Below are 16,125 nucleotides of genomic sequence, written 5' to 3'. Positions count from 1 at the left end.
ACTTAACAATATTCCTGAACTTCTTAGTTAGAAAAAAATTGGAATGTGATTATGAAAAGGTCCTTTCTTATGAGATGTTTTTATTTGTTTTTTTGGCAATGTTGCTTCTGTCATGGCCAAAAGCCAGAAGAAGAAGAAGAAAAAAAACATACTTCAAATTATTTGAATACTCTAGGTTCTCATAAAAACCCAGTGTCAGTTTGGTTCTACAAGCTATAAAGAGCTGGCTCGTGCAATGCTCTGGGCTTTAAGTCATATTGGGTCAGAGTCTTAGCCAGCATGTGTCCGTGAAAATGCTCATAATGAGAGCAAGGAAATCGTGGGCTGTTTCTGAAAAGCTTTAAGGAAAGGGCAAGCAGACATCTGCTCATGTAGCTTTAGGCATTCATCTACTTGGGATAAAGATTAGAAAGAAAAGGGTAAGGTAAGAAGATTCTTTCATAACATCATGGTGCATGTTTGTTTGTTTTTTTTTAAAAAAACCCTGATATATAAGATATCACCACAATAAAAGGGATAGTAAAGAAAACCAATAATCTAAAGTACATTTCCATTGAAAAAAAATTCATAAAATTTCTAAAACTCATTTTTAAATACCATTTTTAAAAAATTAAAACACACACACACCTATAGCAGTTGTGTGTGCACACATATGTGTGTGTGTGTGTGTGTGTGTGTGTGTGTGTGTGTGTGTGTTTTAAAGGCAATGATATAACTCATGTTATCTGGCATCTCCTGTTCTTAATGAAAATAGAGAAATGAACTAGGCAAAATTTTCCATTGAACAATTACTCTTACTTCCAATGATCACGCTTTCTAGTTCCTTATACTCTACCTGTTCAGGCATTTAAAAACTTATACATTCCATTCACTTAAGTCTCTCTCAACTCATCTGTATTCTGAACACAGGTCACTTCCAATGTCCATTTTCTCTATTACTGCTTCAGTGCAGAAACTGTCAGACTATGTCCTTACTCCTGCTGACCATGACCTCTGTCAGATCAAGCTCTCTAACCTCAGTCGAGCCCTCTTTGCTACTCAAAAATCTTTTTATTTGGCTTTGCTGGCTTCCACTCAACTTCCTCAGTGGCTCTACCAGGCCTTTATGATCACATTCCTAAATCCAGATTGCCTCCTTCACTTTCAGCACATGACTCAGAACACTTCTCTGCAGAGACGCTGGAGCCTGCTCTTCATGCACAGCCTCAACTGTTCTCTTTTTCAGAAATCTTTCTATACCTTCATCCTTTCTTTCTCCGTTTGTGCCTGTTTCCTAAGAATAAAGTATATGTCCTTTTCCTTTATCAAAATTCCTTTTCTTCTTTCATCCAATATCTCCTTTGGCATCAAATATACCCTGACCTCCACATATTGCCTGTCTCTCCCTCTAGCCTGTGGGTCGCGACCCTTTGGGGGCTGAACGACCCTTTCACAGAGGTCGCCTAAGGCCATCAGAAAACACATACATAATTACATATTGTTTTTGTGATTAATCACTATGCTTTAATTATGTTCAATTTGTAACAATGAAAATACATCCTGCACATCAGATATTTACATTACGATTCATAACAGTAGCAAAATTACAGTTATGAAGTAGCAACGAAAATAATTTTATGGTTGGGGGTCACCACAACATGAGGAACTGTATTAAAGGGTCGCGGCATTAGGAAGGTTGAGAACCACTGCTCTAGATCAACTCACCTTTCAAGAGTTCGTCACTGCAAACAAACAACCCATCCACCCTTTGGTGACTCTGCAAATGATGAGATGTCTCTATGAACATTTTATAAGAATAACTTATACCCACGGACTCCATTTCCTTATGAAAATATTTCTCTAATCCCCTGCAATCTTGATTTCCTAATACATGATAGAAATTACTCCCCTGTTGGCCTTTTTGCATATTTCAACTTCTTGGCAACACTTATCCTACTGAACACCTTCAGGAATTAATTCTCTCTCATTTCTTCTTTTACTTTTCTCATGGTGACTTTGATAGCTTACCTGGCACTATGTTCTCTTTCTACCTGAATACAAATATTCACCAAAGATCTGAGATTCTCTTCTCTCATCATTCTGTATACTCTACCAAACAATCTGCTACCAAATTTTCAAATTCCGTATTTCTTACCTTGTGTTTCTATGGTTTGAGTCACAATCTCTTTCCTTACATCAAACCCCCACTGCCTCGTTGAACATACCATGTACAAGTCTAGCCTTTATGTCAACCCAATGGTGCCCCTAAATCAAATTTATTATTGTCTTTTCCCCAAACTCCTCCCAACTTTCTTATTTTTAATAATGACATTTCCCATTATTCCAAAAGCCCGTTTGCATTTGGCAAATATCTATTATATATGTAAGTTATAAGTTCTAGGCATTGGGGATACAGGAGTGCACAGGATGAATGAGGCTCCTGTCCTTGTGAAATTTACTTTCTATACTGAGAAAACAGAAAACAAACAGGTAATTAAATAAAATAAACTTGGTAGAGGCAAATGCTATAAAAAAAAGAAAGCCTAAGTGACCATCCAACCGGTAGCTATGGCACATAATGACCACCGGGGCAGACTTTCTGACCGAAAGCTATGATGCCTGAAGGGTCCCAGATTCAATTCTGGTTAAGGGTACATGCTGGTGTTGCGGGCTTGATCCCCAGTAGGGTGGTGTGCAGGCCACCAGGGAGCAGTCACTCAATGCAGGAGCTGCCGAGTCGCAGTGACTTGGCAGCTGCGGTTCTTAGGTGACACACCTGGAACCAGAGAGGAGGGAGCCCAATTCTGGGGTGTGTCACCCGAGAACTACCCTCTCGCAATCTGGGACCCCTCAGGGGACGTTGGAGAGCTGGTTTCAGCCCAATCCCCACAGGCCTGGCTGAGGGATCCCATCAGTGCACAAATCCATGCACCAGGCCTCTAGTAAAAATTTATTTAAAAAAGTAAAATGTGATTGATAGACTATTGTGAGGGATGAATTTGGGCAGTGGAACAACCAAATTAGATAAAACGGTCCAGGAAACCTCTTTAAGGATGCAGCGTTTGAGATGAGACTAGAATAAGGAGAATGACCGTCATGCAAATGCTGAAGAAAAAGCTTCTCTAACAGTGGGATCAGCAAGTGCAAGAGGTCTAAATATGCACGTGTTTGTTTTCTTTATTCCCACTTCAATGCATCACTCTGATTTTAACTGCATACGTCTTATAGAATGACCTCAATTTTTACCTCTTTTGTATATATATCTTCCTGGGTAAACTTTCATTACTTCTCGCTCTCCAACTATTTCACCTTCCAGTGCATCCCTTGTATCACTACACAATTAAACTTCCTAAAGTAAAACTACAATATTATACTCTTCTTCCAAAACCTCTAGTGATGATGTCCCCCTTTCTACCCCCCCCCATTATTCCTTGAACTATTATAAACTTGGGAGGTGTAACATTAAAACCTGTTCATGGTGTAACCTCAAAATATCTTTCAGTTCTTCTCTTCCATACTGCTAAACACAATCTACCCACAATCTACCATCTTAGATATTCCTGCTTCCAAAATTCCCCATTATGTCTCCTCCACACAATTTGGGCAAGTCACAGTCCTCCCAGCCCTCTTAGCCCTACCTCAAATAACCTTTTCCTTGAAGACCCTTCATATTTCTCTTTGTTTTTAACACACAAAGAGCTTCTTCCCAGCATTTGTCATATTTTGATTTGTCTTCTTTTATTACATCTCTCTTTTTTTAAAATATATTTTATTGATTTTTTACAGAGAGGAAGGGAGAGAGATAGAGAGTTAGAAACATCGATGAGAGAGAAACATTGATCAGCTGCCTCCTGCACATCTCCCACTGGGGATGTGCCCGCAACCCAGGTACATGCCCTTGACTGGAATCGAACCAAGGGACCCTTCAGTCCACAGTCTGACGCTCTATCCACTGAGCCAAACCGGTTTCGGCCTTTTATTACATCTCTTACTATATCAACAAATGTTTTAAGATAGTGACCATGTTATTTATCCTTTACTGGTGTAGTGCCTCACATTGATGGCATTGAATAGTATTTGTTGAATGAAGGAATTAAATGAATTTATTAAACCTGAGTTGATTAATACTTATTTCATGATACCCCAAGTGGTTTCCCTCTTGTCATTCCTTTTATTTGTTATCTTGAAACCTAGATATAAAAAGTCAGAAAGCAGAGACCTCTGTTGATGAAATAGCCTAGTAAGTTTCAATATGGCCACACTTGTAAAAGTTTATATTGAGGAACATTAAAAATACTTATTTTTCAATGTTGCATAATCCATGTGTTGTGAGACAAATCACTTTCAGTGAAGTGGTAATTGATTGATCTCTGCTCAGGATACATAAAATTGCTTAGCAGTATTCAGTGCTTAAAAAATACATGATCACAATCATATAATCTCAATACATACCACGTTACTGCAAGTCCTATATCGAATATTTCTTCCCTCACAGCTCCTAGGAGACAAAAAGAAAAACAAACACCTTATTACTACCTATAAAAGGCTCAATATTTGAACTATACTATATAATAAAAGGGCAATATGCAAATTGACCCTAACAGTGGAATAACTGGGAATGACTGGGAATGACCGGTAGCTATGATGCGCACTGACCACCAGGAGCTAGGCACTCAATGCAGGCGTTGCCCCTGGTGGTCCTGTGCTCCCACAGGGGGAGTTCCACTCAGCCACAAGCCGGGCTGACAGCTGCGAGCACAGTGGTGGTGGCAGAGCTTCTCCCACCTCTTCGGCAGTGCTAAGGATGTCCGACTGGTGCCATTACATACTCCCATCAGCAATACATGGGAACAGTCCCCACGGGGAGTGGGCCTAAGCCACCAGTCGGACATTCCCCGAGGGTTCCCAGGCTGCCAGAGGGATGTCTGACTGCCAACTTAGTCCTGATCCCCCCGGGGAGTGGGCCTAAGCCAGCAGGTGGACATCCCCTGAGGAGTCCCGGACTGCAAGAGGGTGCAGGCTGGGCTGAGGGACCCCCCACCCCAAATGCACGAATTTTTGTGCACTGGGCTTCTAGTTTCCTTATAAAAAGAATTCTCTCTTAATATTCATATAAAAGCCTCTCTTTTCTTCTGAGTACATTCTTAGTGGAGTTACACTCAAATACTAAATTGAGCAGATCTAATGAAGTTGTACATGTAAGAATTAAAACTAAGCATTTGGTTGTTAAAATAAGTACTTATACTTAGTTCTTATTTAACCAAATAAATACAAATTCAAGGTTTTCTGAAAAGTATTAGTATTAAATGAATCCCATCCTAATTATTTCTGTATGAAACTAGGCATATTTCTACAGAAAAAAACTTAAAATTGTGAATATGATAAAATTTGCACTTATTGTTTAACATGTTTTATAAATTATGAAATGGATATAAAAAGTCATAATTGTTAAAGAGTTATTTTTTAAAAAATACATGTTTGTTGCAGAGATTTTAGGAAAGAAAGATTACCTAAAAGTAAAAAAATCTCTCATAGTTGCCTCATCTAAAGATAGTCACTTTTATTTTGATTTATTAGTTTCTTTCCACTGAGGAAAAAAACCACACCACGTATATAATTTTGCAGCTTGTTTTTCCACTTATAAATTTTTGAAGGTATTTTCCCAGAAACTGACAACATTTTGAGAGCTACATAATATTCCATCAAATGATATAATTTGTATAATCATTCTTCTATTACTTAAGTAATGTCCAATTTAGGGTTTGATAAATGAGAGTGTAATGAGCCATATCCATGCATATGCTTTACCTAAATTTCTGACTATGTCTTTAGGGTAGATAAATTTCTAGAAGAATTACTGGACTAAAGGGAATGAACTTTTATAAGCTCTTGATAAATTACATTCCATAAACTTTGTGCCATTACATACTCCCATCAGCAATACATGGGAGTTTTCATATTACTGAACTCTTGTGAACAAAAACAATCAATTTTTGATTAAGCATTCAGTGATGACACAAGAGCAGCAGTTCTCTGCTCTTTTAAAAATAAGTCACAATGACTTAAATTTTAGACTTGAAACCATAAAAATCCTAGAAGAAAGCATAGGTAATAAAATCCTGGACATTTCTCATAGCAAGATTTTTTCTGATATATCTCATCAAGCAAGGGAAACAAAAGAAAAAATAAACAAATGGGACTACATCAAACTAAATAGTTTTTGCATAGAAAAGGAAACCATCAATAAAAGGAAAAGACAACCCACTGAATTGGAGAACTCAGTCATCAATGATACATCTGACAAGTGGTTAATATTCAAAATTTATAAAGAACTCATACAACACATCACCAAAAAAAACGAACAATCCAATTTAAAAACGGGCCAAGGACTTGAATAGACACATCTCAAATGAGGACGTATAGATGGCCAGTAGACATAGGAAAAAAATGCTCAAAGTCACTAATCATTAGACTGATAAAAATTAAAACTACAATGAGATATCATCTCACGCCTGTCAGAATGTCTATCATCAATAAATCAACAAACAAGTGGTGGCCAGAGTGTGGGGAAAAGGGAACCGTAATGCACTGCTGGTGGGAATGTAGATTGGTGAAAAAGGAGACAGGATTAAGAAAAAAATTCATAGACACAAACAACAGTATGGTGATTACCAGAGGGAAAGGGGGGTGGCGGAGATAGAAGAGGGTAATGGAGGGATAAATGGTGATAGAAGGAAACTTGATCTGGGGTGGTGAACACACAACACAATATACAAATGATGTATTATAGAAATGTACATCTGAAACCTATATAAACCCAATAAGTTCATTAAAAAAGCCACACTTAAAAAAAACACAAAAACCTATATATATAAAAGCCCAGTGACTGAACAGCTGCTAGCAGGCCCAGGGTGAGGCTGAGTCTGCCCCGATTAAATACCTGAGCCAATCCAGACCCTGGCCTGTCCCCACCAGCTGATGCTGGCCCTCTAAGGTGTGTTCTAGAAAGATCGTGGGGAGCTGGCATAGGCTGATAGCAAGAGGGGATGTGACTGTGGATCTCCTGGGGAGGCTGCCCTGAACATCCCAATGGTGACTCTGACCTGGCATCACACATCAAGGACATTCACCAAGTGACTTTGGGGTGAAAAGCTCTCCACCAGGTTCCTCCAGGACACAGAACACACCTTTACCCAAGACATTACCCCAAAGTATCAGCTCAGACTAATTTCCTCATTCAGCAGCCGCTCAGAGGGCAGGTCCACAGCCACTCAGCTGACCAGGATGAGCGGTGCCGCAGGCCATCCCTGCAGGCCATGCCCCGCCCCGCCCCCCAACTAGTGCACGAATCCGAGGACTGGGTCTCTAGAATAATATAAAACTCTGAGAGAATGATTATATTAATAACTAATAGTTATGGAGTTTGCAGTATATTTCTAAGTTTGTTATATTGTATTAAATTATTTAATCGTCTCAGGTACCCTGGGAGTCAGGGTACTATCATTTTACCCATTTTACAAACGAGAGAACTGAAACTTAGGGAGGTTAACTAACTTGCCAAAATCGCACAACTACTAAGTAATAGAGCTGAGATTCGATAGCAGGCCTTCTGGCTTCAGAGCTTACACTCATAACCATGATGCTTTACTGCCTCCTAATTCACTTGTTTGTCCGACAAATGTCCACTGCGCTCTTGTTATGTGCTGGGCAATGCAGTTACTTCTGGGAACAAATATGACTTGGTTTTTGCTATTAAGAAAATCATTCAATTATAATTTAGTGACAGGAATGCTATATAGCATGTGCTAGGTCTGAGAATGTTATCAAAAAGTAAATGTCACCTGAAAATACGATTGCACAAAGACTCTCTTAAAGAGATAGAAAGGTCCTAGGCTTAAACACTTGACCATAACCAGATTGACTATATTAATATGAATTAACAAGAAAATGTGGCCAAGAAAAGAAAGAACTAGCCGGGCATTAGAATCCTAGAAAAGAGGAGAAGGCCAGATACATGGTTGTCGGTGCCCAGCCTAGCAATGTCCCAGGGAAAGGACCCATAAACTTGAAATCCTGCATGTCCCATTGGCAAGGCTGCTGCCGTCATGATGTGGATGCTTCACACTAACCAAGCTGCTGCCAATGAATGTTCCGTTCCTCCCAGGAATTACCCTGATTCTGATGCCATGTTGACCAAACAACTTGCCAAGAGTGATCTGGCTTTTCATGACTGCGCTGTGTGCTGGTCACGCTGACATGAGTATTTCGGTTCATGCGATAGACAGTTCTATTTTTAGTCGTAACTTAATAAACTGGCATTTTACTTTGAGACATTAATCTCATGGGTCAAGTCACTGAGTGCGCCTCCCAGACAAGGGTCTGTTCTTGGTGTGATTACTGAAAAATATCAGGTTTCCAGGTCTAAAAAGATGCGAGCTAGGCTCCAGTTGATGGTACACTTACAAGGTAATGAACTCTATAACCCAGAGGCCTTTGATAGAGTGCCACTGAGACATCAGAATTGGCAGAATGCGATATGTTTTTCGATTTTGAAATTCCAAGTGCGTATGTGACACAGAGTAGTGGATAAGAGTACCCAGTTTGAAAACAGAATCCTCTTTCTGGAATCCTGGCTCTATTCCTCAATTTTTATATGTCAGTTCGTCATCTGTAAACTGGGATACTATTACTTATCCTCTGGGATTATTATGGGGATTATCAGTTAATATTATGAAGCACTTCCAACAATGCCTAGCACATAGTAAACATGGTGTAGACATTTGATAAATCAATTAAATGCATAATAGAAGTAACAATATAATAGATATTGAAAGGAGAAGAAACTGTAGGCAGAGGCACAGAGATACAAAAAGATATGGTATATGTGCACATTTTCAAGCAGTTTTGTTTCGTTGGAGTTTTGGGTTGATGTGAGGAATTGAAGGAGATGAGATAAATACCTTCTAACTTTGAACTTGGCAACAGGCAAAGGGAACTCATTGAAGGTTTTAAAACTGGATACAATGTGGACTTCTTGCTTTTAAAAGTGAAATATGGTGTTAATCATTAAGACCTTAAAAATCACTGTTTTTCATCTCCTTTTATTTTCTTTTCCTAATTTTATCTCCCTAAACGGAAGAATGGAAACAAATCTGAATTGGGGATTTGGAGTTCTGGGTATTGGACTTGGCTCGTCTCCTTGTATACTCCTCTTATCTTCTCAGGGGGCTCTTAGCTTTTCCATCTGTCAAATGGATATTGGAATGGCAGTGCATACAGTTACGATCACCAACTGAGATAACTTACAAAAGCTTTGTCCACGTGCCAAGGGGTTATTATAGAGATATTGTTTGCTAAAAACAAAATAAAACAAAAACGTCAAAAAGCCGAAAACTACTTGCATCAAAAATTGAAATGAGGCTTTGCCAAGTATTTCAAATTATAAATTCCTAGGGATGTTTTAAAAGCACCTTCAGGTAATAGGAAATGCAAGCATGTACTGTAAAATATTGATTTAAAATGCTTCAGCAAAAATAAAAGAAAAACAAAAAGCTAGCAAAGAGAAACACTTGTTGCAATTTCTAAATACTATCCTGTGATCGTCTAACATCTAATATTAATTTGCCAATACTTTAATTCTGTCCCTGAATTAAGTATTCCATTTGTATAGTCGATTACTTACTTAGTGAGAGCTTATTTAGTTTAATTGACTGACATATGCTATTAAGGTGGTAATGCTTGATTTGGAAAGATCCTCATTATTGAAAAATATTATCAAGTTGTGAATAATAATAGTAATACTAGCCTCTACTATGTATTGTGTCTGCTATAGGTATCTGGCCCACTGTTAGGTATTTTGTGTACACCATCACTAATTTTCCAACTCTTGTAATAGATAGATGAGAAAAGTGAGGCTGAGAAAGAGTAGGAGGCTTAATGTCATATGCACAGAAAATGGGATTGAAACCCAGGTTTGTCTAACTCCAAAGCGTATAAAACAAAAATAAAAATAAAGGAACAAGATATGCTTAAGATGTGTAGAATACTAACACGAGATTTAATCTGGGAAGCTGAGCAGAGATTTGGCCTGGGGGTTAACTGTGCTTTATTATTACTATACTAATACATCAGCCGCTTCTCAATTCTGGTAAATCCACTTCTAGTGAGTACAGGGTACCTGGGCACACACTGTACACTTGGAACGTCTCCAAGGCAACTGCACTTGTCAGTTAAATGCGATGTAAAAGAACTTCAGGGCAGAGCAGCTTGAGTTTTTAAAAGTTCAAATTTATTAAACCCGAATATAAATTTTACTTAAGTACTGAAGTGACTCTTCCACCGCAAGAATTTTAATTCTTGCCAAGTGTGACTTTCTTCATCCAAGGCATTTATCTGGGCACAAAAGCCTCATCTGAGAATTGTGTGTTCACCACCACCCACTGTATTTTCTTTTTCTCCTTAAAAAAATAGCTTGTTGATATAAAACAGCTGACTAGTTCCCTTCACATTTAAACAAAATGAAATCTGCCTCTTGGAATAAAAACAAACTTTAAAAGTTTTAGTCCAAATGGTGTCTGAGGAAAGCTATAGAGCACTGATCACAGAGAACGCAAGTCAACGCATCCTCTCCACAAAAACGCTGATGCAGCGACAGGCCTGTGTCGAGGGCGGTGAGTACTGTGCCAATTAAGGACTCAGAAACTGGTCCAAGTATGAAAGAACAAGATATAAACAAAAACATATCCAAACCAAATTTGTATTTCAGCCCTTTACGCCTGGCCCGTCATTTTATGAATGTGGACTAATTCCTTCTCTCAATCATGGAAATCACCTCCATCACAAGTTATTTGCAAATTATTCAGACTTTAGTTCACTCTTGATAAGATTAGTTTAGGCTTGTGGCGCTTTTCTTCTTCTCTCATGAACACATAATGATCAATCCAAACCCTTCCAATCCCTAGATCCTGATATGATCTCAGTTTCAGTGATCACAATGTAACGACCTGAGAAGACTTGAGTGGCCTTGGAAAGTTAAAAGCTCGCTTTCCAGGCATAGGCAATTTGTTGGCTTCCCCTCTCTGCTTATATAACTTTAGTCTTTAAAAGAGAAAGGCATATTTTTTTTTTTAATTTTTCATTAGGAATAAAAAATTTGGGGTCAACTGCATCCATTTTTTTACCTTAAAATTCTTCTCATCTCCTGTCACCCTTCTGGTGACATATCCAGACTCATCCTGGGTGTCAATGAACGGTTCCGAGAAAGTCTGATAACTGTGGGTTGAAGACCTGAGTCCTGAAGTCCATCAACCCACAGTTGCTTTAGGCTCAGGAAGCTTTGCATTTGATTCAGACAAGCAATGAGTGCAGCTAAGTAAGAATGGGGTTTGTATTTCTCTGAATACCTCCTACTTTTTAAAAGATATCTATTTTCATTGATTTCAGAGAGGAAGAGAGTGGGAAAGAGAGATAGAAACATCAGTGATGAGAGAGAATCATTTATTGGCTGCCTCCTGCACGCCCCACACTGGGGATCGAGCCCGCAACCCAGGCATGTGCTCCTGATGGAATCGAACCCAGAACCCTTCAGCCCACAGGCCAATGCTCTATCCACTTAGCCAAACTAGCCAGAGCTACCTTCTACTTTTAAAATAGAAACTAATGGGCAAAGGATTTTAAAATAGGACAGTCCATCTGCTTATATATCTAATTTTAGTCATCCAAAAGGAAACTGAATTCTTTGCAAGAGAGTAGACATAAAACCACACCAGCGAGTTGAGCCAGGACACTGGGTCCTTTAAAGTGGGTCCTGAAATAACCATGGATCAGACAAGACAAGTGCATCTGCAGCCGTAGCCAGGCCTCCCTGCAGTGTTGGAGCCCTGTTTTCCTCCCTCTCACATGAGCAGTTCAGTCCTCAGGGGAGCTATCTAGCAGGAGGATGTCCCCAACAAGCCAGGAAAAACACGTCTACATTTCTGGGCTTTTTACAAAGATCTCAAGAGGAATAACGACTTCTGAGAACACCTGAGAGAACCAAATGCAAATGCATTGTTGGGCTGCTTTTCATTTTCCACAGACACATTATTGTGAGAGGTTCTCTCAGGAAACAACACTTGATGCCAATCAACTTCGCCATCAAAAAGGAAGTTATATAAACCTCCGGACCCTGTGTGTAAAGCTATCCCCAGATGCTCACTGTCCTCAACCACGGGTCAAACTGAATGCTGAAAACCTAGGAGTGAGAACTGGCATCCATGCAAAACAGATGGTTAGTGATGATGGTCTTGCCTGGCACATGGCGGAGAAAGAGGAGTTAAATGACAGGCCATCCCTGTGGGCTCCATAAGTCTCTTGTTTTCTTCTTTCCCTTAACTCTCTGCATTACTTTTTGCTCAAAAAGGTCATTCTTGAATTCTCTGTATTTTAATTTAATTCTCTCCATGTTTAAAATAGTTACTCTTTAATTCTAATTTAGTGTGCCTTTCATGAGAATCAAATGAGCCTTGTTCATGTGGAAACTCTACTTGTATGGTGGTTGGTCCTAACAAGAGGAGTCCATTCACCACTGTCCCTTCATTAAAAAGCATCTACATAAAAACAGAGCATGGCTAACAGGGGTGAGGGGTGGGAAGAATCGGGAAGATGTTGTTTAAATGAATTTGCTCTTAGCAGATAAGTCCTGGAGATCTAGTGCATTGATAGTAGACAACAACATTGTATTATAAACTTCAAAGTTGCTAAGATCTTAATTGTTCCCAATACCAAAATAGAAATGATAATTATGTGACGTGATAAAGATGTTAGATAACACTAAAGTGATAGTCATACTGCAATATATAACATATCAAATCAACATGTTGTAGACCTTAAACTTATGGAATGTTATATGCCAATTATATTTCAATAAAAATGTATCTATCTATATATTCAGATACATGTATGGATATATACATATATTCATTACATACTCTATCTCTACATAATTGGCGATGTTTTATTGTGTATTAACTTTATTAACATAAATAGATTTGAAGTTTTTAATGAGTGTATATTACTCTGGATGATGACTTTGAATCATCCTCTACCCTTCCACCCGCCAACAGAGCCATGTGCTCCCGGACAGCCACCTATCATAAATAACAACCAAAACTGCTTCCAATATTCGTCATAACAAGAAATGTTGAATCTGGTAATACTTGAATCAACCTTGATAAACCTGATCTTTAACATTAAAAGGTGTCTTTGACCTTCTTCATGGAAAACTTCACAGTGTTTCCCATTTGAAGTTAAATCTCCTTCCTTAGACCAAGCCACCAAAATTCTAGGAATCATGCACTCCCAACACAGAACACCAGTGGAAAAGCACCTTGAAACGAGGAGACAGGGGTTTTGGTGGGAGGGGGACCTCCAATGCATACATAAAAATACCTCTAAGTCCTTAAACATCTAGTCAAATGGTCCCCGAATCCTGAGCAGGATGCCCACTCGTTTCACACGGCCTCTTCTGCGTGCGATGCATCACGTGGCTCAGACTAGTGCTGAAGGAGAGATTTATTTTTTTTCTGGGTAGATAGATATACAAGCCAAATTATTATGACAACTTGATAAATGTAGCTTTTGAAAATGCTTTCTGTTGTAATAATACAACAAACAACAAGGAGGCATGCTGCCAGGCCTCATCCATCAGTAGGTGAGCTGCCTGGGAACAGACACAGCCCTGGTGTCACACTAGCTCCTCGCAATCTGCCAAAGGCCTAAGGAGGAGAGAGAGAGAGAGAGAGAGAGAGCCTTAAAGCTGCATTTCCACAGCAATTTAAACAGAATATGAGGTAGTGGTGGTCCATGTTGAAAACCAGTGCCATGAGTTGAGGCCTTGACTTAAAAGTATTTTTTTGGCACAGGTAACATATTTCTGTAACCTCAGTTTTAAAATTCAACACCTCTGCTCTATACTAATCTCTTATTTTAAAAACATTCTCAATGCTGTCCCAACTTGGAGGCTCTGATTTATGTCTACAGCGAGAGTGAATGTGGAGCCCAAATTCAATATACATGGAAATGATGTAGGTTTAGGGAAAATGTTCTAAGATGACATCTCTGGTTGTTTGATCCTCTCGTGACCGTAGGTCACTGAAGACAGCTTCTCTGTACTTTTACAGATTCTTTTGCATTGGCTAAGAGGCTGCGGAGCTGTTAAAATTTAGAACCATGTGAGGATATTACAGATTGAATTTTGGAGTTTGTCCTGTGAGTTTCAGAGTGGTTTATTTGCTATTATGAGTGTTTGGTATGTTTTAAATTACAACTAGAAAACTTGCTGCCAATTTTTCCCCCCAAACAAGTATGATTTTACATATCTCTGCCTGTTCTTCAAAGACAGACATGCTGCAACAAAGCCTCGTGTTTTCACAAATATGGACGGGGGTTATGAAAAAGAGGAGCGTGCTCATGGAATCAAAAAGGAAAGAAGGAAGAACAATGACACTGTAAACCATCATGTTCATGCCCAGCATCTAAGGAAGTCGGAACCAGCTCGGACAATTGACTGAGACAACGCACCGTACACAGTGTGAAAGTGAAAATGAGCCCTGGGCAGGGTTTCCTGGTGAACAAGGTTTTGTATAATGCTCTCTGATTTACAGTCACTTAACTTACTGAGCATCCATTCTGAACCAGTATTAAGCAAGGCATTGTGAAAGATGCAAAAATGATGATTTCCCCGACCCTTATCAAAGTTAAAATTTAGTTGAAAAAAATCCACATGAGCCCAAAAAGAACACACAACAGTATCACGCATAGTCAACAACTAATGGATGTGGTCTGGATGCTAAATATAGAAGGAATTGGGCAAAGGGGCAGGTACATGGCAGGACGTAACTTATGAAGATGTATCTTAGGTGGGGTGTCCTGTGTGGGCCATATGAGTCCCAAGCATGTGATAGAAGTAAGAGGAATTCAAGAAATAACCTTCCCTCCCTATTCCTGCTTCCCAAAGTTCTACAGAAGGTTCTTAGCTCTAATAGTCACTTTGATCAATTCACTCAACACTGACTGGGTACCTAGATATAAAAACAAGACAAAACCTTGGTCCACAGTGCTGATAGACTAATGGGGGCCGGTGTTAAATAATTATAACACAAGCCAGACTATGTAAATGTGATTATAATGCCTTGTAAACACAGCAAAATGACATTAAGGGCCACTGATGGAAGTAAGTTTAAATGACACCTAGGATTTTGACAGGGGGACGTGGGCAGCGAGAGACTCTGTAGGCAAGGAGGCAGAGTCTGCAGAGGGCTGGTGCTTTAACAAACTAAGACACAGTCCTACAGCTGCCCCGGACTCTTCCTTTTCAGAAAATTATTTCTTTTGTGGAAGGTTTATTTCACTCAGCAAAATGTGTGTGAACACACACACACAAAAATGAGTTTTAAAATTCAGTTTAGGCCAGAATGTATAGATATGTCTTCATCACCCTTCTCATGCCATCTGATGCTGACAGCTATAGATTTTTAATTTAATTTTTTTTTAATTTCAATTATAGTCCTGACCAGTTTGGCTCAGTGGATAGAGCGTTGGCCTGCGGACTGAAGGGTCCCAGGTTTGATTCCAGTCAAGGACATGTACCTTGGTTGCAGGCACATCTCTGGTGGCGGGTGTGCAGGAGGCAGCTGATCAATGTATCTCTCTCATTGATGTTTCTAAACTCTCTATCCCTCTCCCTTCTTCTCTGTAAAAAATTAATAAAATATATATTTTAAAAAAAAAGATTAAGAGGCCTACTGCACTTAATAAACTATTGCAGGCCTATTGTGAATGACAAGGTTTATCAATGAGACAGATCAGATTCCAATTTGATGGGCAGCTAATTGAACCAATGAACCTGACACCAGCACAGTTGGACATGGAGTTTGAAGATTCGTCAGTGCATTATGGCAGCAGATAGGTGTCTACTATAAAGAGAACCTGATACTTTACTCCAGAACTCTGTTCCTCCAGACCAAGAAGACAACATTCGTGTTGTTTTTCTTTTTAATCCTTCTCTGAGGATATTTTTTCATTGATTTTTAGAGTGGAAGGGAGGAGGTGAGGAGAGAGAGACAGAGAGAGAAACATTGATGTAAGAGAAACACATCGATTCCGTAT

The 16,125-nt window shown here is 39.2% G+C and overlaps 1 protein-coding gene across 1 annotated transcript in view; it reads right to left on the bottom strand.

Annotated features, from left to right (window-relative positions):
* Positions 1-16,125, bottom strand: part of ADAMTSL1 (ADAMTS like 1) — a 393,380-nt gene that overhangs the window by 330,681 nt on the left and 46,574 nt on the right. The window contains 1 exon segment of the mRNA XM_006764922.2: positions 4,432-4,477. Coding sequence (XP_006764985.1) covers positions 4,432-4,477 — 46 coding nt within the window.

Source organism: Myotis davidii, unplaced genomic scaffold (assembly GCF_000327345.1).
Source record: "Myotis davidii unplaced genomic scaffold, ASM32734v1 scaffold197, whole genome shotgun sequence".
Taxonomy (NCBI): domain Eukaryota; kingdom Metazoa; phylum Chordata; class Mammalia; order Chiroptera; family Vespertilionidae; genus Myotis; species Myotis davidii.
The sequence above is the reverse complement of the archived record's forward strand: the minus strand, read 5'-3'. Positions and strand labels throughout refer to the sequence as shown.